The sequence below is a fragment of the Bos javanicus genome, chromosome 6 (genome assembly GCF_032452875.1).
Source record: "Bos javanicus breed banteng chromosome 6, ARS-OSU_banteng_1.0, whole genome shotgun sequence".
In the NCBI taxonomy this organism is placed as follows: Eukaryota; Metazoa; Chordata; class Mammalia; order Artiodactyla; family Bovidae; genus Bos; species Bos javanicus.
The window spans coordinates 19,555,353-19,579,158 of record NC_083873.1 but is presented as its reverse complement, the minus strand read 5'-3'; the positions used below and the strand labels follow the sequence as shown (position 1 = coordinate 19,579,158).

At 40.2% G+C, this 23,806-nt stretch overlaps 1 protein-coding gene across 10 annotated transcripts in view; it reads left to right on the top strand.

The window, feature by feature from the left end:
* Nucleotides 1–23,806, top strand: part of NPNT (nephronectin) — a 99,785-nt gene that overhangs the window by 43,908 nt on the left and 32,071 nt on the right. For 6 of the 10 annotated variants that reach the window (XM_061419468.1, XM_061419466.1, XM_061419457.1 and 3 more), the window contains 6 exons: nucleotides 1,156–1,248; nucleotides 6,368–6,487; nucleotides 7,805–7,924; nucleotides 9,778–9,912; nucleotides 10,220–10,342; nucleotides 11,726–12,115. In XM_061419468.1, the coding sequence (XP_061275452.1) occupies nucleotides 1,156–1,248; nucleotides 6,368–6,487; nucleotides 7,805–7,924; nucleotides 9,778–9,912; nucleotides 10,220–10,342; nucleotides 11,726–12,115 (981 nt within the window). The remainder of the gene's footprint in view (nucleotides 1–1,155; nucleotides 1,249–6,367; nucleotides 6,488–7,804; nucleotides 7,925–9,777; nucleotides 9,913–10,219; nucleotides 10,343–11,725; nucleotides 12,116–23,806) is intronic. The other 4 variants (XM_061419461.1, XM_061419462.1, XM_061419467.1 and 1 more) reach the window with 1 other exon arrangement.

Genomic DNA, 23,806 nt, shown 5'->3' with positions numbered 1-23,806 from the left:
TTAGAGAATTATTTGGGGCATGTAATGTATCATATCATTGCATATTTTCAGGAATGAAAGATATCCTGCTGAATTTACAGCATGCTTTACAGTATAATAATTTCAGAAGAAATAATTCATAAATATCAGTTATTAATCTCTTCACATGGTTTTTGTTTCAAATGTTGAATTCCTTATCCTAAGAAAAGAATCGGTATCTTGTACCAGGGAACCAGACAGTCAACTGTGGTAAGCGAATTAGGTCTAAATTGATTGCCTTCCTTAGCACAATAGTTGGAGTGTTTTAACTAAGATTAAGGTAGTTTCTTAAGGCTTTATTTTTTGAATGACGTGCGGTTTCAACCCCAGAAACCAATATTCATTTAAATTGGAAATTTAACTGGCTGTTAATAATGTGATAGTCTTGAAACAGGATGTGATTGCCTACTTTGGGACCTACTCATAATATTTTGGTAAGCTAATAATGGCAATACCACTTTTTTTTGCAGAAAGCTTCTAATGTATATTCTTTTTTTCCCCCAACCCCTGATATCTCAATCCTATCTGTGTCTGGGCAGGGTCTCTTAGGTATATTCTAATTAAAAGTGACCTAAATGTGACATTAGTTCTTACACCTGAATGAATACATAAATGATCTATCATGTTACTTATTTAAATGAGATCTTTATGCAGATCATAAGTTTATGCATGATTATGTAAGGTTTTAAACTGTTGTACAACATACTAATATAGGAAAAGATATTAAGTTGGTCATTTAAAACCTAGATGTACCTAAACAGAGCAGGTTGATTATAGTCAATTTTTGTATAATCTTTGAATTTTCTCTTTGTTGATGACTAAAATCATTTTTAAAATGACCATCTCTTTTTTGTGTGTGCTTAAAAAAGTTGATATGAAGATGTGGATTGTTAACTTATAATGTTTGTGTGTTCTTCGGAAGCAAGATAGCAGTGATAAATTTTAAGAAACACAGAAATTAAAACTGAAAAAGAGAAGCCAGAAGAACTAGAAACTTATTTTTGTAAAGTATCTAAAGCGTTCTTTTTGAACTCCACCAACTTTATGTAATTGTTTAATATATACTTACAAAGATTTTTAGGGCTAAAATGACATCAGTTCAAAGTTGACTCTTATTACCTTCTTCCTGGTGTGAAGACGAGCACCTCTACCCAACTCCTCTTGACCAAGGCAGTGAACAGCCTCTTTTGCAACCCCCGGATCATCCAGCCACCAGTTTGCCTTCAAGGGGTGAGCGTGCGTCGTCTCAGGTGGCCTGACCCCCACCTGCACGGCTTCCTGCAGTGTTGTCATTTCTTGCCGGTGTCCTGAAGGCTCCCCCAGGAGCGCCCAGTCCTCCGTGTCCTGAGCATGTGAAGCAAGTGGCAGGAATTGTCAGCTGGTGCCGATTCTCTGCGCTCCTAAAAGCCTGGCGCCTCTGCTGTCCTTTCCCTGCCTCAAGTACCCATGGCCTTTCTTCTTCTCTTCTGAGTTTCAAACTTTTTCTCAGAGAATCAGATAACAAAGTAGCTTCTGTTTTCTTATGTAGGCCAAGTCAGGAATTCCACAGCACCTGAGACTGGGGTTTTGATGACTTCTGCTGAATAGATTTTAGAAGTGTGCAAGTCCTCTTCCCCACCACCACATTTGGTGTATAGAGTTTTAGGTCACCTGGAAATCAGACCATATGTGAGCTTCCCTCTTTTGGTGAACCAGCTTGCCTGGTGGCTCAGATGGTAAAGCATCTGCCTGCAATATGGGAGACCTGGGTTCAATCCCTGGGTTGGGAAGATCCCGTGGAGAAGGAAATGGCAACCCACTCCAGTACTCTTGCCTTGCCTAGAAAATTCCATGGACTGAGGAGCCTGGTAGGTTACAGTCCATGGGATCGCAAAGAGTCGGACACAACCGAGCGACTTCACTTTCATTTTCTTGCGATATTAGAAAGTCTGAGTTGTGGTTCCAGCACAGGCCTTAAGAGGCTCTGTCATCGTGCTCAGTAGTGTCTGACTCTTTGCAATCCCATGGACTGTAGCCCTCCAGCCTCCTCTGTCCATGAAATTTCCCAGGCAAGAATATTGGAGGGGGCTGCCATCTCCTACTCCAGAGGATCTTCTTGACACAGTGATTGAACCCATGTTTCTTGCATCTCCTTTCTTGGCAGGCAGATTCTTTACCACTAGCACCACCTTGGAAGGCCCAAGTAGCTCTATAATTGTGAGCAAATCTTGGCATACCAATTAATAATAGGAGAGTAATTCCTGTTCTGGTCATCTGCAGGGCTGGCGTGAGAATAGAAACACCCAAAATATTAACGTCTTCATTAGGCTGGAAAGTTTTGTAGAAAAATTAAATGGCAGTATAACTTTACAGTATTTCTCAAAGACTTTTTTTCCTCACTCATAAATTTAGGAACTTAGAATGACTGAGTTAAATTCATTTAAATTATTATTGCCTGTGCTCATAGGGAACTTGATTTGGATCAAGAAATTCGGGCAATAGGATGAGTTTCAGAATCATTGAAAATTTAAGGGGTAAGAGTTATGACGGTTGACATACTGAGATCTGTTTGCCTGTGACCTCCACTTGAGTCAGACAAAATGCAAAAGCTTATTAGACTTCTGAGGCATTGCATAGTTTAAGCCTCAAAGGAAGAAAAAAATGTCCAAATTACATTAAATGAATGAAAGGTGATATTCCTTAAAAATCCATGGCATTATTTCACTCAATGAATCTCTTCCAGATTTTCAAGTTAATTTTCATTGTCTGCATGCTAATAAAATTTCTGATTCTTTTTTCTTCCTGAAGTGTAATTATAATGCTATGCAGCTTGCATTTTTGTCCTGGACCAGCTCCTTCCCACTTCCCCTCCCCCCACCCCAATCCAAGCTCCTGAATTCACCCACTTGCTTAAATATACTCCTGACTGTAATAGACACTCCTTAAGGATTGTATATATAACAATATGAGTATTTGAATGTAAGTGGTTTAATTGTAAAGTTCTGTCATTGATGTGATAAGATAGATACATGATAAAGTCATTCATTTTTTTATAATAGATTTTCTTTATGAAGTATATTACATTACAAACTTCTAGAGAAAGACCAAAATTTAAGTAAATTTAAAACAAAGACACAAGTTTTCTTTCCTACATTCTTTCGTCAACTTCTAAGTGTGATCTGAGAAAGTGCGATCAAGGGGAATTTACTTGTTCTTTATAATCTGCTCGTTATTGTAGGAGCCTTTCCTATAAATTGGAAGTGTCATTTTCGAATTTCTGACTTAATTTGATAGTAATAAAAATGTTACAAGGGCTATTACGCTAGAGATTTTGGGAGCAGGAAACATCAACTCAATTTTATAAGGTCAATAAGGAAATAAGGTATTAGTCCCTCAGTCATATCCTACTCTTTGTGACCCTGTGGACTCTAGCCCGTCAGGCTCCTCTGTCCATGGAATTACCCAGGCAAGAATACTAGAAGGGGTAGCCATTTCCTTCTCCAGGGAATCTTCCCAACCCAGGGATTGAACCTGAGTCTCCTGCATTGCAGGCAGAAATAAAGTACAAGATAGTAATCATAGACTAGAAACTCTAAAATATTGAGGAAAAGGAAGTTCATCACAGGACACCAGATGCTTTTAATCTGTTGAAGCGCCCTGCCTTAGAGTTCTAATATTTGGTAAATACTGAAAATCATGGATAATTGTGGAATTCTATTTCATCATTTCTGCAGTGGTTTTATAAGGGTCAGTGGGAAGTTTTTAGGAGACTTGCGTATGGCAGATGGGGCAATGGTGGCCATCACTCAGGACGTGGACAGCGGCCAGCTGTCGGGGGGTGTCACCTAGCCTGTCACCAGCTGTTAGAGTACAGCTTTCTCAAATTGCTTTCAGCCTATTTGGATGCTTATGTGTCAATTTAATAATAGTAAAATAGCCAACACGTGTCTCCATATTTGCCCCCCTAAATACTGCATGTTTATTTAATTTTCCATATCATTTCATAGGTGATTCTCAGGTTTGTTTGGGTCTTTTTTATTGGAATTATGATATCTTAGTGATTTTTCATTTCCTTTCAGTTTTATGCTTCTTAACCCCTAAGTGTTTTTTTCTTATGGGAAGGGAAAGGTAAATTTGATTGAAGACCACCACCAACCCCAGTCTGAGTCGCAAAGACTCCCCTGGGCATCCTCAGGGCCACTTTATCCACCAAGACTGGAGCAGCCTCAGCTGGGCTTCAGCTTTAGTTCATGACCGTAGTGTCCGCAGACATTTCCATTGGCATAAATGTGCCTTGTATACGAGCTGCCTGGTGCTATAAACATCTAACCAATCCCATCCAGAAACCACAGAAGTTTCTGATGCTTTTTAAGGGTTCTTAATTGACATGTTTTATATCCATCAGTATGCTTCCCTTGGGGTATAGAATTCAGTCTTACTCTATTCTTTGTTGTTCTATTCTAAAACACAAAGCCTTTCTCTTAATGTATTCAGATTTAAATACTATTTACTATAATATCAGTCAGTTCAGTCGCTCAGTCGTGTCCGGCTCTGCGACCCCATGAATCGCAGCACGCCAGGCCTCCCTGTCCATCACCAACTCCCAGAGTTCACTCAAACTCATGTCCATCAAGTCGGTGATGCCATCCAGCCGTCTCATCCTCTGTTGTCCCCTTCTCCTAATATCATTCAGGGATTTATCAAAGCCAGATGTGAATCTGCAGGGACACATTAAGCATTGTAATTAACTCTTAGAACATGAGAAATGACTGCTTGACTCTAATTTTTAATAAATACTGAAAAACAAGGTAGAAGAATATAAGAAGTGGAATGGATGTCTTTCTCTGTCTTTTCTCTTTGATTTAAAAATTTTACTCATTTTAACAGAGGGGAGAAAATCAAATTTTTGTTGATATTATAATTTGCAAAGCAGTTTCTTTGAGGAAATTTTTTGAAATAAAAAATTTTAATTATGATTCTGTTTTGAATATCCTTGGCTGGGGAAGAGTGTATGAAGTTTAAAAATAAAGAAAGCATAGGAGATGATGAAGGTATCTGGTTTATTTATGTAACCTCCCCAGGCTTCACCCAGCTGGGGATCTGCTCACAGTTGTGTTAAGGTTAGAAAATAGACTAAATCGGCAAGTTGGTAAAACAGTTTTAAAATTTTTATATGAAATAACTACTTGATGGTTTTAAAAAACAGTGTACTTGGTTACATTAAGTATATAAAAATGTATACATTAAGTATATAAAAAAGTATAGACTTTTAATAAATGAGCAGGTCAGATTTAAATTTAGTTAGATTTGAAAACAACTTGTAACTAGATATATTTCCAATTTGATGACATGGATTAATAGATAATTAAATTAGGCTAATCAGGTGCCTTTGCTGGCAGTCCTGACAAAATAAACACGTCATATTTCTTTTTAATGAAATCTGTATTTTGGGCATTAGTGTTTCAGTGTATATTTGTCATAAGATTTATTTTCACTTGAGGCAATGTTCAACTTGGGTTGGAAAAGTCTCACGTGAAGTTCATTAGCTCCCTTCGTATTGATATTTAAACCAGTAAACCTAAAATACAGGATGATAGTCTATTATGTATTGTCCATTTGTATTTCTATATGCCCTTCCTAACTGCAGAATGAATGAAAATAATGTTGGAGGGTCTTTTTTTAAGTTTATTTTGTGACTCGAATGGTTTACTATAGTAGGAGACTGAAGCTGCTTCTTTAATCTGAGATTAGTTTATAGACTATGAATAAGAGGAACCTCAACAGTGATCACTCTAATTCATTGAGCTTCTATCCTCTTAAAAAAAATAGCCTTTCTTTGGGAAGGTCAAAGCAGTCTAATATTAAGAATCCGTATACTTTCTACAAACTGAGATAGGTTCACACAGTATCTTCTTTAAACAGAGACAAGAAGTTGAAGTAGGAAGATCACATGGACCAGAGTGAATCTAGCAGTATAACCCCAGATATTTTGAGGATGTTGAAGTCAGATAGATGGTGTGTACACTGCTCTTTCTAGGGATGATAAGCCATGTATGTGTCGGTGAGGAGAATCTCCCCAACTGTCCTCTGTAAACAGAGATCACACATGTTAGATTAAGTCCCAGAAATTCACACAGCCTTCCATTGTTATAAGGCTTCTGGTCACCTTTGCTAGCAGACTCTTCACAGCTCTAGTGTAACCAGCATTAAAATGAAGACACTGTGAGCAAACGATCTCTTATGTTTATGGCTGGTTACGATAGCTTGATTGACTTTTTCCCTTTATTCTTCGGCATAGAGAAGCATTTGCAGGGGTTCGCAGTGGCGTCGAGGTTTTGTCATCTCTCTGCTTCCTCCCCGTTCTCTGCAGACCTAAACGAGTGTGGCCTGAAGCCGCGGCCCTGCAAGCACAGGTGCATGAACACTTTCGGCAGCTACAAGTGCTACTGTCTCAGTGGATACATGCTTCTGCCGGATGGGTCCTGCTCAAGTATGTCAAGAATCTTAACTGCTTTATAAGTGCTCTGGGCTTGACTGCACGCCATGCCCGGCAAGTGTGTGAGAGTGGCCTCCTAACCTCCTCCCAAGCAGGATGTGAGCGTGTGTTTTTATGTGTGCCTGAGGAATGGAAAACCAGAAGAGCTGCCCACTGTAGATGTCTAGCATTCTTTTACTGTGGGTGCCAATGTCAAATTAATTTGGAAATGGTTTTCTGATGTTATTCCTAGCACATTTTCCCTGTCTTCCATCTGGTTTTAGAACTGTTCCATGTAGAAAAAGAACTTCGGTGACCATTTGAGGACTGTTGTGCTTTCCATAAGGCTGGGCAGTAAACCGTTGGCTGGTAGGGAATCCACCCAGCCTGGTTATTGAGTATAAACCACCCACAAGTGGTTTATACTCAATAAACCACTCACTTCAGTTTTACATTTCTTTATAATAGTCTGAAGGCTAAGTTACGGCTTTTTTCTCGAAAAAAGCATAGTTCAAATGAAAAAAAAATGCTTATAATAACTTAAAAGTAGATTTCACATGTGTCTTTGTAAGAAAGAAATGGATGGTGTTTCCTACTATCATTTGGATGTGTTTTATAAATGGACAATGGCCTAAAATTCTCTGCAGGCTGAATGTTGAATTGAGGTTGTGGTTGTAGGATATCTAATAGTTAATGACTTGAATTTTATTTTTACTGAAATAGATCAGCTAGATCAGTTAATTATCAATAGGTATCAGCTATCTCTAACTGGATTGCATTTTATAAAATAAAAAGGTTAGCTAATTTTATTATTTCATATTTAGCATGGAACTTTTTGCAGTGAGGCGAGTTCATGCTTCTGAACAAGTGGGGGGGATGCTAGACTCCTCTATCTTTGTACAGCTCACTGGGAACAACGTGCTGTACCTGGAGACATTTAAGGGATGGTTGAGGCAATTACTTGGATGTTTTAGCTAAGACCAACACTTAATATGAGTAATCAGGGAAAAATAACCTCCATTTTCTATCTGGCTTGGCCACTGGAAAAAGTTCCATATGATTTTTCCAAGTTTTACATTTGTCTTTTAGTTCTTCAGATGCATTAAGGATCTTCCCCAGATACTAACAGAACTGGTTCACTTCTTAATCATCTCTGAGGGAAGAGATCTCCTTCTTATTTTTGACTTTTTTTTTAGATTGTTGGAGAATTAAGCCCGTTTTGTCTTCATTGTTGGTTCCGTGTCACTGATTTCAGGATAAGTAGAAAACATAGCTGTTTTGGGGACCAAGCATGCTCCCCGTCTCTGAGGCAGACAGTCCCTGTCTTTCCAGGTGCCCTGACGTGCTCCATGGCAAACTGTCAGTATGGCTGTGATGTTGTCAAAGGTCAAATTCGGTGCAAGTGCCCCTCTCCTGGGCTCCAGCTGGCTCCTGACGGGAGGACCTGTGTGGGTGAGTTGTAAGACCAAGCATCTCTGTCAGCAGCCTCTTGAGGGTAAGGAAGAAAATGAAATATGATGGAGGGAAGGGAAAAGGGCAGTTAAATAACATCAGGAAATTAGTTGCCCTTGAGAGGCTGTCACATGTCTCACAGGGGGACCCACTCTCTCTGTGAAAACCTTGTGAGGGGCAGGAGGAAGGTGCAGCCAGAGGAAACCGCATGTGCCAAGGCACTGACGTTGAGAGGGAGCGCAGTGTTCAGGGAACAAGAAAAGCTCAGTATTTCTAGGACATAAGAGGCAGTGAGCGTTGAAGCTGAGCAGGTAGACAGGGCTAGACTGCATGTCCTGCACTTAAGGATTTGATTTTTTTCTCCTGTAAATTAGGAAGGCAGTAAAGATAAGAGTGTGGGCTTTGATTTCAAAGCTGGCTCTGCCATAGACTTGATATGTAACCTTAGGTAAGAGACTTCCTTTCTTTGAGCTTGAGTCTTCTCATTTTTAAAATGGGAGTAATGCCATATGGAACCCTTGTGAGGATTGAATGAGATCATGGATGCAAAGAGCTTAGCATCTAGTAAGCTAAGCTTGTAGTACCTTGCATGGAGTAAGCACTGAGTGAGTGGAGATGTTTGGGGACTTGAGAGATATTTGTTGAGTACTTTCTATATTCCAGACACTGTTAAGTGCTAGGATGTAGAGTAATGGACAAAGCAGACCAGATTTTAATCCTTACAAAACTGATATTTTAATGGGAGGGACAGAAAAGAAAGAAATATCCAGTGAAATTACAAACAATACCAACTGTTAATATGAGGTACTAAGAGAGTGAAAAACAGAAAGGATCTGTTTTAGAAAATAATGGTCAAGATAGCCATAAAGTAAGACCTGGACTGCTGGCCATGTGAAGAATCAGCCAAGCAGGTGAACATGTTCTAGAGCACTGCAGTGAAAGAGAGGCTGACTTATTTGAGGTTTGGAAAGAAAGAAGATCATACCCTTAAGTACACAGTATGAGGGGTGGTGGCTTAAGATACAGCCAGTGAGGGAGGTGAGGACTGTTTATTACAGGGTCACCAAAGACATGGTGAGGAACGAGGAATGGATTCAGAAAGCAAGTAGAAACAGTTGAGAGTTTTGAGCTTGGTAACAATCCCTTCTTAGGTCTCGAGAGTGAAAGTCGCTCAGTCATGTCTGATTCTTTGCGACCTCATGGACTGTAGCCTGCCAGGCTCCTCTGTCCATGGAATTCTTCAGGCAAGAATACTAGAGTGTGTAGACATTCCCTTCTGCAGGAAATCAAACCCAGGTCTCCCTCATTGCAGGCGGATTCTTTACCATCTGAGCTCCCAGGGAAGCCCTCTTATGTCTTAATAAAATCGTTTGTTGGCAATTGAGTGGGAATGCTTTGGAGGGGATAAGATTGGCAGAGGACAGGCCAGTTTGGAGGCTCCTATAATAGTCAATCCTGGGAGAGCTTGGACTATAGTCATGGCAGTAGGTGAAGAGCAGAGTAAATGAGTTCACAGAATTTTCCAGAGAAACAAACAGCTGGGATCGATGATGTAGAGATTAAGGGAAATGGGGTTGTCAAGGATGACTCATGTTTCTAGTTCAGGCTAGCAGGGGGATATAGGTGTAGTGCATCCTGTGATGTGGTGCAAGAGGAGGACAGCTTGGGTTGTAAGGATGAATTGAAATTTGGAGATACAGAATTTATGTTGCCTGCCAGGGCCACCAGCCGGATAACATTTATGATGAGCCACTACGTCAGGCAACCGTTTGCAGATAATTGTTTATTTTAAAATATACTCCACCTGAACATGCTGTTGCTCTTCCTAAAATGCAATTGGCTTCCGTTTCTAGACATTGATGAATGTGCTACTGGAAGAGCCTCCTGCCCCAGACACAGGCAGTGTGTGAACACTTTTGGGAGTTACATCTGCAAATGTCATAAAGGCTTCGACCTCATGTACATAGGAGGCAAATACCAATGTCACGGTAATAAACCCCAGCCATTGCATTGTGTTGTGTTTTTCCTGTGGAGCGGAAAGATCTCTTAATTATGATGATGACTGGGATGTCAAGGGCACAGGAGGTTACTGGCAATTAAATTAAGCAGACGTGAAATTCAAACCCTAGTAGTCATGGATGCAAATGTACTTTATTTCTTCCCTTTTTTCTGCGATTTTACGTGAACATTCACATTGCAAAAAAGAGGCCTTTTTTTTTTTTGAAACTATGTATTTTTTGTGACTCATTATTTATCTCCCAAATAAACCTCTTCTTTTCCTACTTCCTGATGCAGATATAGATGAATGCTCCCTTGGGCAGTATCAGTGCAGCAGCTTTGCGCGATGTTACAACATACACGGGTCCTACAAGTGTAAATGTAAAGACGGATACCAGGGCGATGGACTGAATTGTGTGTGTGAGTCATGCTTCTCTCCCAGCTCTGAATTCCAGCAGGAAGTACAGGGTTACACAAAGGCCATTGCTAGAGAAGATAAGGAACAAGATTAAGTATCAAAGAAATATCATTTTTCATAGCTAGTAAAACTAGTCTTTGATTTCCACAAATAAAAATCACTTGCTCAGGTGTTTTAAAAAATTAAAGACTCAATGATAGACTCTAATCTTAAAAGCATTGAGTTCCTTGACTGAACTCTCTCAATAGCTTCTCTTTAGCAGGTAAGGCATTTTAGAGCCCTTCCTGAGAATTTGATTTTGTTACAATCAGAAATAAATCTATGTTTGTCATTATCATTAGACTAAAATGCTGGGATAATCTGAATATTTTGTACATTTGTGTTCCTCTGGTTTATGCCTCCAATTCTGCTATTAAAAAAGCATTTCTTTATTTATTTTCTCTCTGTTCAGAACTGTTTTGCTTTTTAAAACTTTATACATTCTATTTGTAGTATGGCTATGTTAGTAGATAAACATGGAAAAAAATACCCTCCAAGATGAAAGTTTCACAAACCAAAGGCCACAATTTAGCATACATTTCATGCAGCAATAGATAAATTTAAAATTTCTGTAGTAAAATATTTACTGAAGATCATGGAGCATAAAATCAGGATTAAAGGATTTTTGAAGGGTCATGTAGTTATATGCCCAGTCTAGAGTAGATCATTCCAGAAAGATTAAATATTAATTCCTTTTGGTGAATACAATCAAGGACAAAGTTTCCACAGATGATCTTCATGATCTCTGGACATTTTTCTAAAAAGCAATTGTATAAATTAATAAAGGGGAAGGAAAGCCAAATATTAAACAATAAATAGAGCATTTAGTGAGAATGTGTTTGTGTGAATTGAATTTATATAAAGTGTGGAAAAGAAAAGTATTAGTCTTTAGACAATTCTAAACATGATTTTATATTGCTAATATACACATACCATGGGGACATTTAACATTGACTCTAAATATACATTTCTCATACTTTAAAATTTTAGAATATCTCTGCATTAAAAAAAAATCTCATCGATTCTTGTTTCTTTCTACTTTACAAATACTTAAAACTGTGTTTTGATACATTTCACTTTAGAAACACAATATAATTCTTTGTACATCCACCAGATATGTTTATGCAATATGTGTTTGAGTATATATATGTATATATTATATATACACACTAGTATTTGCTTTTTTCTTCTTAAACAGCGTGACTTACATTAGGGGAATATTCTAAATGTAAAAAGTAAGCCTCATTGGCATGAGGTATTTTGATGTGTTTGTTTCTTACAAGTCGATATCTTTGTTTTTAAGGAGAGATGGTTATGCACTAATTAAAATATATTTACTCTTCTAGATATTCCAAGAGTAATGATTGAACCTTCAGGTCCTATTCATGTTCCAAAGGGAAATGGTACCATCTCAAAGGGCGATGGAGGACACGGTAATTGGATTCCTGATGTCAGAAGCACTAGGTGGCCTCTGAAGACACCATACATGCCTCCCGTCATGACCGACAGGCCCACTTCTAAGCCAACAGCTAGGCCTACACCAAAGCCAATGCCAGAGCCTACACCCCCTCCACCCCCACCCACAGAACTCAGAACACCTCCACCAGCAACAGCCCCGGAAAGACCAACCACCAGACTGACAACCGTAGCACCAGTTGCCACCACGTCTCCAAGAGAGATTACAGTTGACAACAAGATACAGACGGATACTCAGAAACCTCGAGGAGATGTGTTCAGTAAGTCACAAATGCTGCCACATTTGGGGGGACTTTTCCTCCAGTTCTTTTGAGATGTAATTGACATTCAACATTGTAGAAGTTTAAGGACGTACAGCATAATGGTTTGACTTATACTGTGCTGTGCTGAGTCACTCAGTTGTGTCCCGTTCTTTGCGACTCCATGGACTGTAGCCCACCAGGTTCCTCTGTCTATGGGGATTCTCCAGGCAAGAATACTGGAGTGGCTTGTCATGCCCTCCTCCAGGGGGTCTTCCCAATCCAGAGATCGAACCCAGGTCTTTTGCCCATTTTTTAATTGAATTATTGGTGGTGGTTTTTTTTTTTTTTTTTTGCTATAAAGTTATATGAGTTTCCTGCATATTTTAGATACTAACTCCTTGCCAGATATATGATTTGCAAGTATTTTTCCTCATTCTGTAGGCTGTCTCTTCACTCTGATGATGCTTTCTTTTGCTGTGCAGCAGCTTTCTAGTTTGATGTCATCCTGCTTATTATTTTCTTGCTTGTGCTTTAGGTCCCATCAAAGGAAATCATTGCCAAGATCCATGTAGAGGAATTTTCTTCCTGTTTTCTTCTAGGAGTTTTGTGGTTTCAGGTCTTTTGTTCAAGTCTTAAATTCATTTCAAGCTAATTTTTGTGAGTAGTATAAGGGTCTAGATTCATTCTTTTTTACCTGTTATTATCCAGTTTTCCCAGCACCATTTATAAAGAGACTGAATTTTCTCCTTTAAGTATTCTTGGGTCCCTTGTCAAATGTTATTTGACCTTATGTGCTTGGGTTTATTTTTGAGCTCCTGATTTTGTTCCATTGGTCTAAATGTCTGTTTTTATGCCAGTACCATACTGACTGATGACTGTATCTTTCTAGTATGCCTTAAAGTCAGGAAGGGTGTGCCGACCACCTTGTTCTTCTTTCTCAGGATTGCTTTGGCTGTTTGTGGTCTTTTGTGTTAGCCACAGGCCATGTCTTGAATAAGAACCAGTTATACATAGTATAAGTCATGTATCCCTATTGTGACGTATTATAAAGAGCTATATAAAAGTCTGTCAATTGGGCAACTAAGAATGTGAGTGGAAAAGGAAAGAATAAGTAGATCATAGCTTCTATTCAGTATGAGAATTCTCCTAACCTATTCAGATTTAGTTGAAAACTTTCAGAGATGGGGAGCTTAACATAACACATGCCATTTAACTTTTAATCTAAGTGTTCATTCATTCAACCAGTAAACATTTTAGAATGCCAGGCCCTGTATTAGGCACTGGCCTTACGAAGGTAAAACAGAAAAGCATACACGCTGATGGAAAAGACAGTTGCCCCGAAGATAACTGTAGTACTTAGTTAGTGGGAGAGAAGTGGAGGTAGGGAAGAGGGGTACCTAACTGGCCAGGGACAGTATGGGGAATGGGGAGGCTTCTTGAGTGATATGGGGCAAAGAGGATTAAAAAAAGGGAGGCGTGGTTCACGGGCACAACAGAGACGCAAGGGTAGGAAGCAGCAAAGCATATGCAATAAACTCCCAGCAAACTGGCAGGCTGAGCCAAGGACTGAGAAGAAAAACTGGCCAACTTCCCCTTGTCTTTACTGTAAACTGGTGGTTAGATCTGTACGAGAACCAGGTTGGATTCAAGATTCCAGATTTTTAATGGGTGTCAATGGAGATAGAGGCTGTAGGTAAAGAAGTTTTGAAAGTGGGGAAGAGGTTGTCCCCTTATTACTAGAACAAAATTTGCTTTGTTCAACCTCTTTTTGAGCCTTCTAATGTGTTCTTTTTTTTTTTTTAGAGTCTCTTTCTTCCCATTATTCCTCTCTATACCAACACACATGAATTTAAAAATAACATTGACGTTCACCCCTAGCATTTAGCAGGATAAAACTGGGGAGATGCAGGGCTCCAATGATGTTTGAGAGCACTCGTTTTAAGAGACTGTGATCTTAAAGACTTGCCCTCAGGAAGAATTACCTTGATCCCATGCCAAGACTGTTGGATGCGGCAGATAGCATGGCTGCTTTGGGATACTCCTGCCAAAAATTAAATTCCACTCTCAGTTCATCTTCAGTCATAGCTGCTGGTTAAATTAGCATGGATGAGGATATTTTGGAAGCTTCTTAATTTGCTGTCTGGAGACTATAGCATATATTCCAAGTAAGGGAGTGGTTCTAAGATTTTAATTCATAATATAAAGAAAAGTTCTGTTTAACAACCTCTTCCACTAAACATATATATCTTTCAATGTAAAGAAAAATACAATCGAAGTAAGGGGCTATTTGGAGACTGCCCAACAGTAGCTGTAACTAACATCAACTGAAAATTCATGAAATGAGGAGAGCCAAAGTCTATTCTCAGACCAGTGGAGAGTAAGGATGGCTTAAGAAATTACGAACTTGGGTAAACTCCAGGAGATAGTGAGGGACAGGGAGGCCTGATGTGCTGTGGTCTATGAGGCTGCAGAGTCAGACACAACTTAGTGATTGAACAACAACAACAGCAAGAAATAATTATGCCAGAAATGAAGAAAGTATCCAATGAATAAATGGTGTTGAACTGAAATAGCGTTAAGGTTCCTCTGCCAGGTATGTTATAGTGCAGATTCATGGGCAGGTATCTAATCCACAAGTGTTTTCCCCTGCGGCGGGTCATACAATGCCTGGGACGGAGTAGGCGCTCAGAAATATTTGTTGAATGAAGTGAAATGGATTTTTATATTGGATTCAGCTATTTCTCAACTATTCAATAGACTATTGATTCTTACAGGCTATCCCCAAATAATCTAATTTATTTCAGACTTATGATCTTTCTCTTAGGCTGATGAAGCTTAATGTAGCTATTAAAATAAAACATTCTCTGGAAAACTAAACCTAACATACTTCTAAATTTTTAAGCATGATTCTGAGAAACAGTCAAAAGACATTGGATAAGAATATAAGACAGAGGCATATGAAAAAGAAGTTTTTAGCTACTGTTGAGGATAGAATACATTGAATCAGAAGATACGGTTTTGATTCTCACCTCTATTACATGTGAGTTCAGTGACTTTTGCCTGATTACTGTGTTTTCTACCTGAATGTTTTCATCTGTTACATGGCAGTAGTATTTAACATTCTCATAGAGTGCTTCAGGGATCAAACATAATACAAGTAAAAATGTTTGTGAATTTTTAAATACTGTGAAATGTAAAAGATTGTTGTATTTTATAGGAATGACTATGATGGGGAACATTTAAATAATATGTGATTAAGACAATAACTTTCATATATGATATGGAATATTAAGCATATGTTTTTTAAATAATTTCAACGTGAGGAACCCTAGGTTTTTCAGATTGTGTGAACAGAATTATAATCAGATATATTTGCAGGACTAGCCCTAGCTTGTTTTAAGCAGCACTGAAGTTACCTGATGGGCTTCCCTAGTAGCTCCGATGGTAAAGAATCTGCTTGCAATGCAGGAGACCTGAGTTTGATCCCTGGGTTGGGAAGATCCCCTGGAGAAGGAAATGACAAAACCCACTCCAGTATTCTTGCCTGGAGAATCCCATGGACAGAGGAGCCTGGTGAGCTATAGTCTGTGGGGTTGCAAAGAGTTGGACATGACTGAGGGACTAACACTTTTGCTTTCAAAGTTACCTGATACAGCATTAAATTCTTGTTCCTCCACTAATGGGACAGACCGATGCTTTTCAAAGTGTTTCATAGAACGTTAGTTTTCTGGGATATTAGGCAAGTGTATACCTAAAAAGTTCTGAAGTCAAATAAATTTGAGAGATCCTATGCTTCGTCAGGGCTTCCCAGGTGACACAGTGGTGAAGAATCTGCCTGCCGACGCAGGAGACACAAGAGATTCAGGTTTGATCCCTGGGTTGGGAAGATCCCCTGGAGGGGAGGGCATGACAACCCACTCCAGTATTCTTGCCTGGGAAAGCCCACGGACAGAGGAGCCTGTTGGGCTACAGTCCATGGGGTCACAAAGAGTCGGACATGACTGAGCAACTGAGTAAGCCTGCAGGTTTAGTCAACTTAAATAGGTTTGTTAAGTATAGGACTTTTCAATATGCTAGCGGTCATTATGAATCTCTTGAAGAGGCATATAAGGTGCATCATTTCCCAAATGGATTTAACCATGGGATTATTTAACTGTTGGGCTCAGAGTTCATTATAGGCCACTTCAGATGAGGCTGGGTTGAACTAAGACTTCTAGAGACTACAAACCCAATAGCCTTATCCCATTAGCTGTCATTTATGTGGTTTCTGAAACTACTGGGTTGATCTTGGACTCAAAGAGCCTGGTGGGGATGTAGTAAGGGGGTGTAGGGAGGACAGAAAATTACCGGGCAGACTTAGAGCAAGAAAGGCAGATTTAACTGGTGGGCTGCCTGCCTGGATATCAGAGGTATGCTGCAGGGGATTGCTAAAAGGTTGAAGACCAAGTGAACACCAAAGACAAAAACCTGGTATCAGAGCAGGTAGGAGGGATCCCAGAGCAGAGAAAAAAGGAAAAACGCTATATAGAACCCAAAGTAAAGGACGTTAGGGAAAAATGCAATTCCAGTCTAGCAATACAGTGAAATATTATGCATTGATTTCTTTTTCTAAAAAATGTTCGCTGACTTGGAAAAGTACTTACTTTATAAAAATGTTAAGTGAAAGAGAATATACAGAACTCGGTATACCATTTGATCCCAATTAGGTATAAAATACACATCTTCCTATGTCTGGATGAATACAAAAGTCTGGAAGAAAAAAGACCAAAATAGTAACCATGGATCTATCCAGTTCTTGATGTTTGGGGTGATTTTCATTGCCTTTTTGTTATCCTCATGCAGTGATTTTTAATCTTCCCATTCCCCCTGTCACTGGTCACAGTAATTTATTACAACAGTCTTGCCTTAGGAGAGGGTGGTGGTTGTTGTTCAGTCGCTAAGTCGTGTGCAACTCTTTGCAACTGACCCCAAGCATGCCAGGCTTCTCTGTCCTTCATTGTCTTCTGTAGAATCCCACCCTCCTAGCAAGAGAGTTTTGTGTTTTGAAAAAGTACCCCAGGGAATGTTGATGGTGAATCATGTTAACTTTATTAGAACTTGCTGGTTTTTAAAAACTCAAAGTTTTGTTAACTTCTATTTTTAACCTTTCAAAATTTGTTTATAATTGAGCATGTCAGATTTGTCCAGTTTTAGCTAGAAAGCTCTGCAAGGAATATAATAGCACTGGGATCAGAAAGTAGATTTTTCTCAGAGTGTTACCAGAAGCCCAGTTGAACCAGAGTGATTTAGGGTACTTATTTAAGATGTAGAGTCCTAATCCACACATTAACTAGATTGGACTTTCTGGGGAGGCATGTCTCAGTCTTCAGTGTGTATATAAATCAGACAGAGACTATGTTAAAAATGTCCAACTCTTAGAATTCCATGGACTGTAGTCGCCAGGCTCCTCTGTCCATGGGATTCTCCAGGCAAGAATACTGGAGGAGGTTGCCATTTGCTTCTCCGGGGGATCTTCCTGACCCAAGAATCAAACCTGGGTCTCCTGCATTGCAGGCAAGTTCTTTACCAAAGAGTAGGGTTCCCTAAAACACAGTGACAACTCAGTACAGCAAAACCATGCCTTGAATGGAGACAAAGCCAGCTGTGGGTTGTTCCACCTGCAGTGCAGGAGATGCAGGAGATTCGGGTTTTATCCCTGGGTCTGGAACAGCTCCTGGAGGAGGGCATGGCAACCTACTCCAGTCTACTTGCCTGGAGAATTCCATGGATAGAGGAGCCTCGTGGGCTACAGTCCATGGAGTCACAAAGATTTGGACATGACTGGGCAATGGAGCGTGCACACATGGTTGTTTAAAATTTAACACTTGTGCCTAAAACATAGTGTATAGCATCTGGGCCATATCAAGAAGGAAAGTGTTGCAGAATAAAGATTATGGAATATAATGTAATATGTATCAGGGGCTTTTAAGAGTGGCCATATCAGAAAACCAGACTCATTGTTGCTGTAATACTCTAGATCATGACTGTGTGCTGAAATTCCAATTGAGCACCATCAGTAAGACAGAGTTGTTTGCACTTTAATGATTGCTGCTTGGCTGCCTCCTGTCCACAAGTTCTTTCTCTTTTCCCTTTTACGGATTTTGCAGTCTGTGGCTGGTGTGATCACATTGTTCCATAGTCATGGAAATATGATCTCTTTTCTGATTCTGTGTGGTGATGAGTAAAAAGATTGTTTCTGCTGAGGGGTGAAAAGGTCTTCAAACTAGTTTGCTTTCTAGTAGACCGTAAGGCCTAGAGAGACCCTGGAGAAGATGCCTGGCATCTTCCTGAAGATGAAATTTCAGCAAATGTTTTGAAGGACTGCTTGAAGGTCAGGTTTGAGTGCTGTGAATTCTGAAAGTTTTCAAGGCATTTTATTTATATTTTAATTGGATCCTGTGATGGCTGTTTAAAAAAAAAAAAATAGCTCTCTCCGGAAGGTATAAATTGAGTTCTTGGTGAACATGAGCAAAGTCAGAGATCAGATTTTTTTGTTGAGTTGCTGTGCACATTTAGAGTTGTAATGAAAAATACTATGCTCATAGCCACTCTGTGACTTGCAGCATGTTACCAAATCTTCCTGTGCCTTTGTTTCCTTATCTGTAGGTGGGGGTAATAACAGTATCTGCTTCATTGGGCTGTTGTGAAAATCAGGTGAGAGAGTGCTTGTAAAACTCTTACCATAGTGTTTGGCATACAATAAGAACTCAATACCCAAAAGCTGTACTACTTCTATTGATATTGTTGAATTCATTTACATGGTGAAGAAAACATGTCCCACTTAACTCAAAAAAACACAGCCTTATTTTGTCTTCTAGTTTTGAGTTTATATTTTTCTGATGCTTTTTATCATGTTTCATTACTTATGACCAAATAATTGGAATATCCTGTTTTATTTTTTTAGGTATTTATGGTACCTAATTGAACAGTGGTAATGTTAAAACAGAGACAGTATCACCTCAACTTCTTTACTGAGCAAATAGTGACGACAGCCTTTTCAGAGATGAATCTATGTAGATGGGAAACTTATATGATGGGTCTTCTAAATACCAGAAATAAAAGCTTTCCCTTTTCCTTTGAAGTGATTCATTAGTCCCAAGGGCATGAGGCCTGTCCCTCACAGTGGTGGGCTTCTGTGTCACCCAGGGTATTGGTGCTATGCTCATCCAGGCAGCAATAGTCAGAGAGTCGGCTATGGTACCACCTGTGCCCTGTTCTAGGGCTCAGACTCAGGCCTCACCTTCTAACTTCCTTTGGCTTATAGGAAAGCAAAGGGAAAAAACGTTTCTGGTGGTAAAACCTAGGGATCTTCAGAGATTACAGAGTAGGATGAAAGGCAAGGAGTCTGAGATGCTGTCTTTTGCCTCCCACCACTCCTCTCTTTCTTGTTCTTTGCCTCCACATTCCTTGTCCAGTGATCTGTGATCTAGAAAAGATGAGTCATCACTCTTATGGTCATACTTGGAGAAAAGCCATCTCTTAGACATTCTCTTCTCCTGGTGTGGCTCTAGGCAAGTGCTTCAAGTCATCCTGCAACCTTACTAGAAGAGAAAGGGAAGTTACAAAAATGGGGCTGATTATTGTTAGCTGTGTCTATGTTCCTACCTTTCACTAGAGATTTAATTTTTCCCAGTTCTACTCTTTACTCTCAGCCCAAAGGTGTCTTTTGAACTTTGGGGATTTTTCCCACAGTGAAAGCTTTGGCACACTGGGGCTTATTTCTGTGGAGCTCAGCAACCCTTTGCATTTTGTTAGTGATCGGTAGATGACTGAGAATTTTCTCTAAGGTAGTTAAGGAAATTTCAGATCTCTTTTCTAATCTTTTTATTTGCTTCCCTCTGGTGATTTAAAGCTGTACTGTGTATGTTCTTCATCTGGAGAAGGAAGGAAAGGACAGGGGAGAGAGGGAAGTGGGGCAGGGGGAGAGGAGGGGAGGGGAGAAAGGAGGAGGGGAGCAGAGACAGGTGAGAGATAGTCTCTTAAAACCCTTGTCATTCATGCCCACTTCTGCCACAAGAAAGAGCCTTCAGAATATTAGGGAAGTTACATATGTACCATTTTCTCCAGATGAACTAAACCGCTAAGTATAGAAAGAATTTAAGACAGTGTTATCTTTAATCTTCTAGTCCTGCAACAAATGCCAAAACTGGCCTGGGTAATGTCATGGGAGCCACCCTGGAACAGAAACAGAATTTGTAAACCTACCTTTAATAAATTGTGCTTACATTCTGCTATAGTAGTTACTCTTTGAAAGAAGTCTGGTAGTAGGTGTGTGGGATAATATTTACATTTCCTTCACTGGGCTTACCTTTTTTTCAATTGGAGTTGACTTGCTTTACAGTGTTGCATTAGTTTCTGCTACAGCACAGTGAATCAGTTATCTGTGTACATGAATCTCTTTCCTGGGTTTCTTTCCCGTTTAGGTAACCACGGGAAATTGAGCAGAGTTCCCTGTGCTGTGTAGTGGGTTCTCAGTAGTTATCTATTTTATACATAGGCTTTAGGGGCTTCCCTGGTGGCTCAGTTGGTAAAGCGTCTGCCTGCAATGCGGGAGACCCAGGTTCAGTCCCTGGGTTGGGAAGATCCCCTGGAGGAGGAAGTGGCAATCCACTCCAGTATTCTTGCCTGGAGAATTCCAAGGACAGAGGAGCCGGATGGGTCACAAAGAGTCAGACACGACTAGGCAACTAACACTTATACAAAGTAGAGTATATATGTCACTGTGCTTACTTTTAATGTTTTTTGGTAAAAATACTCAGTTGACTCTTGGGGAAACCTCATTTATGAAAACAGGTTATATATTAATATCATTATCCCTGAGGAAAATATACTTAATAGAACATCCCAGGGCAGAGTTCCTTTTAAGAGGTTTTTTGCTTATCTGTGTGGCCAGTTCTTCTCCCAGGCTTCAGGGCTCCTGTGTCCCCCAGCCATCGGGAACATCCTGGGCCCCTGAGCCCCATCCAACCATATTTTATCCGGCTGTCCGCTTGCTTCAGTACCTGTTCCTTCTCTTTATTTTAGTTCATAAGATTATAAGAAGTAGGTTTCAGTGGATGAAACATTGACTAATGGAAGAGAAGGTTTTAGGAAATTATCTAAAGAGTATATGAAAACATTCTTTGGTTGATGTTAATTGTGGTCCTAACTGCCCTTTGACAGCCACTCCCCCCTGTTCATCCTCTACGCTCCAGCCAGAATGCTGTACCTGATCTTGGTGCTCCTCTGTTACAGCCTTCGAGACTTCAGTTTCAACCAGAATGAAGTCCACAGTCTTTACAGTGCTGTAAAAGGCCCTGCAGGATCTGCCTGCACCTCTCGCTTTATTTGGAGCCCTCCCTACTTCCCCTCTCCACCACCGCCTCCAGCACCCTCGTGAGCTCTGCCCCTGGAATGATGTTCACATTCATACCTGATCAGTCTCTAGGGCGCCAGCTCACAGTAACTCATCCTGCAGGTCACAGTGTAAGCAGCTCCTCTCAGAGATGTTCATGCATCTGTCTTCTGGTCAGCCCCCTGTTCCCCGGGGAGTCTTTAACCCATTCTGTCATTTTGTGTGTGTGATAATGATCCAGTTTCACCTTTTTTTTTTGCATGTGGCCATCCAGTTTCCCAACATTTTTTATCGAGGAAACTATTCTTTCTACACTGTAGACTCTTGGTTCCTTGGTCATATATTAATTGACCATGCATGGGAGTGTATATCTCATCACTTTTTTCTAGTCTGTTTTTTCCTTTGTTCATTTGTTTTTCTTGTACATAGTGGAAATCATTTCATTTAAAGTTTTATATAAACTGTAAAATATACCAGGGGGTGGGTAGTGAACCTTCTGTTGACACTTCAGTGGGGCACTTCAGTCCATACTGGTGTGTGTAAGGAAGGAGGATTCATTGAATAATTTAGCAGAGCCACAGACTGCAGCACACAAAATTGTATGAACTAATAGCTGCTGAGCATCTTAGATCTAAATTCCTTGGCATACTTCCCGGTGAACTGCAATGAAGGTGGGCATGACCATCCACTGCTAAATTAAATGGTTCTTGGAAACGAAGTGCCTAAAATACTAATGAACCATCTGGCACTTGACAAGTTGTTAGATGACTAATTCTCTGAGTGGCTGTTTTCCAAACGTGTGGTCTCATCCCTTACTTTTAACCTCCATCCCTCCCACTTTCTTCATTTCTGAGCATCCTCCAGACACTGTGAATACCTTTCTCTCATATTTCCAAGCACCTTCTTCATACTCACTGCCTTAAATACTCGCTCTTCCCCGTCTCCAGCACTTGGCTTTTAGCTTGGAAGGTTCCACCTTCTTTCCCTCTCAGACTGATCAGTGGTTGCTCAGAGAGGACCTCCTTGGTAAAACAGGCCCTTGTGCCAGGAAGCCTTTGTCCTGTCCTTCCCTCTGCACCAAGACTCTCCTTACCATTTGACATCCTTCATTCAGAGAAACGGGGGCTGATAAACCTTCATCAGTTCAGTTCAATTCAGTCGCTCAGTCGTGTCCGACTCTTTGCGACCCCATGAATCGCAGCACGCCAGGCCTCCCTGTCCATCACCAACTCCCGGAGTTCACTCAGACTCACGTCCATCGAGTCAGTGATGCCATCCAGCCATCTCATCCTCTGTTGTCCCCTTCTCCTCCTGCCCCCAATCCCTCCCAGCATAATGCCCTTAAAATATGGTAGTGTCAAATTTGAGCTATTCCAGTCCAGAGATGATTTGTATATTCTATAACAAGAGAAGGGAACAAAAAAGTAATTGTTTTATGGATTTGGTTTTTTTTTAAAAAAGAACTCTCTATGTCATGAGAAATGAAACATGTGTGCCTACAACCCTGTAATATTTCTAGTCGTAAGAGGCGGACTGCCTCTCAGAACCCCAGATGAGGAAAGGAAAGCTGGAATTGGACGACTTTGCTGTCAGTCATTTGGGTGTAAAAGTGGCCTCCCCAAGGGCGCTTGTGATCAGTTTGTCCCGAGATCTTGTCCATTAACTAGCCTTTCTTCTTCCACCCATCTGATGCTGTATTTCAGATGGGTATATGTGAGTGGGGGGCGGAGGGGTGGAGATGAGGAAGGGGCTTCAGTGTTTAGACTTCCACAAAAAAAAATAGAAAAGAAAAACTTCAAAAGTAGTAAGCTAAAAAAATCAGGGCAAGTATTATGGGTTTGTTACTTAATTTTAAAAATTATTGCTAAAAATCATTGGAACATTATTGAAAAAGAACTTTTTTGACTGATGTCTGTTCCATGGTGTTCTACATCTTTCCTCCCTGCCTTATAAAAATAGAGCTAATTAATTTAAGTTCTGGCAAAGAAAAGGGAGGATTCCCTGGTCTTGGGCCAAGAATCCCCTCCACTACCACCAGCATTCTCTCACACTCTCCACTCCCAGCCCAGCTACTCTCCCTGACATCATCTGGTGCTTTTCCATGCTAGTTTTCATTAGAATTTGGAGTTGTAGTGTCCTAAATTCTACATTTAAAATTTGCCTCTCCCATTAGAATGCAGGCTCCGAGGGGGCCAGATCCTTCTTGCTCTTGTGCAGTCTGTCTCCTCAGGACCTCCCCCAGGGCTTGACATACGTGTGGCAGTTAGATGTACATTGAAGAAGTAAATAAATGGATATGAATCCATTTTTAAAGTGTACATGGGCTTCTGACAAGA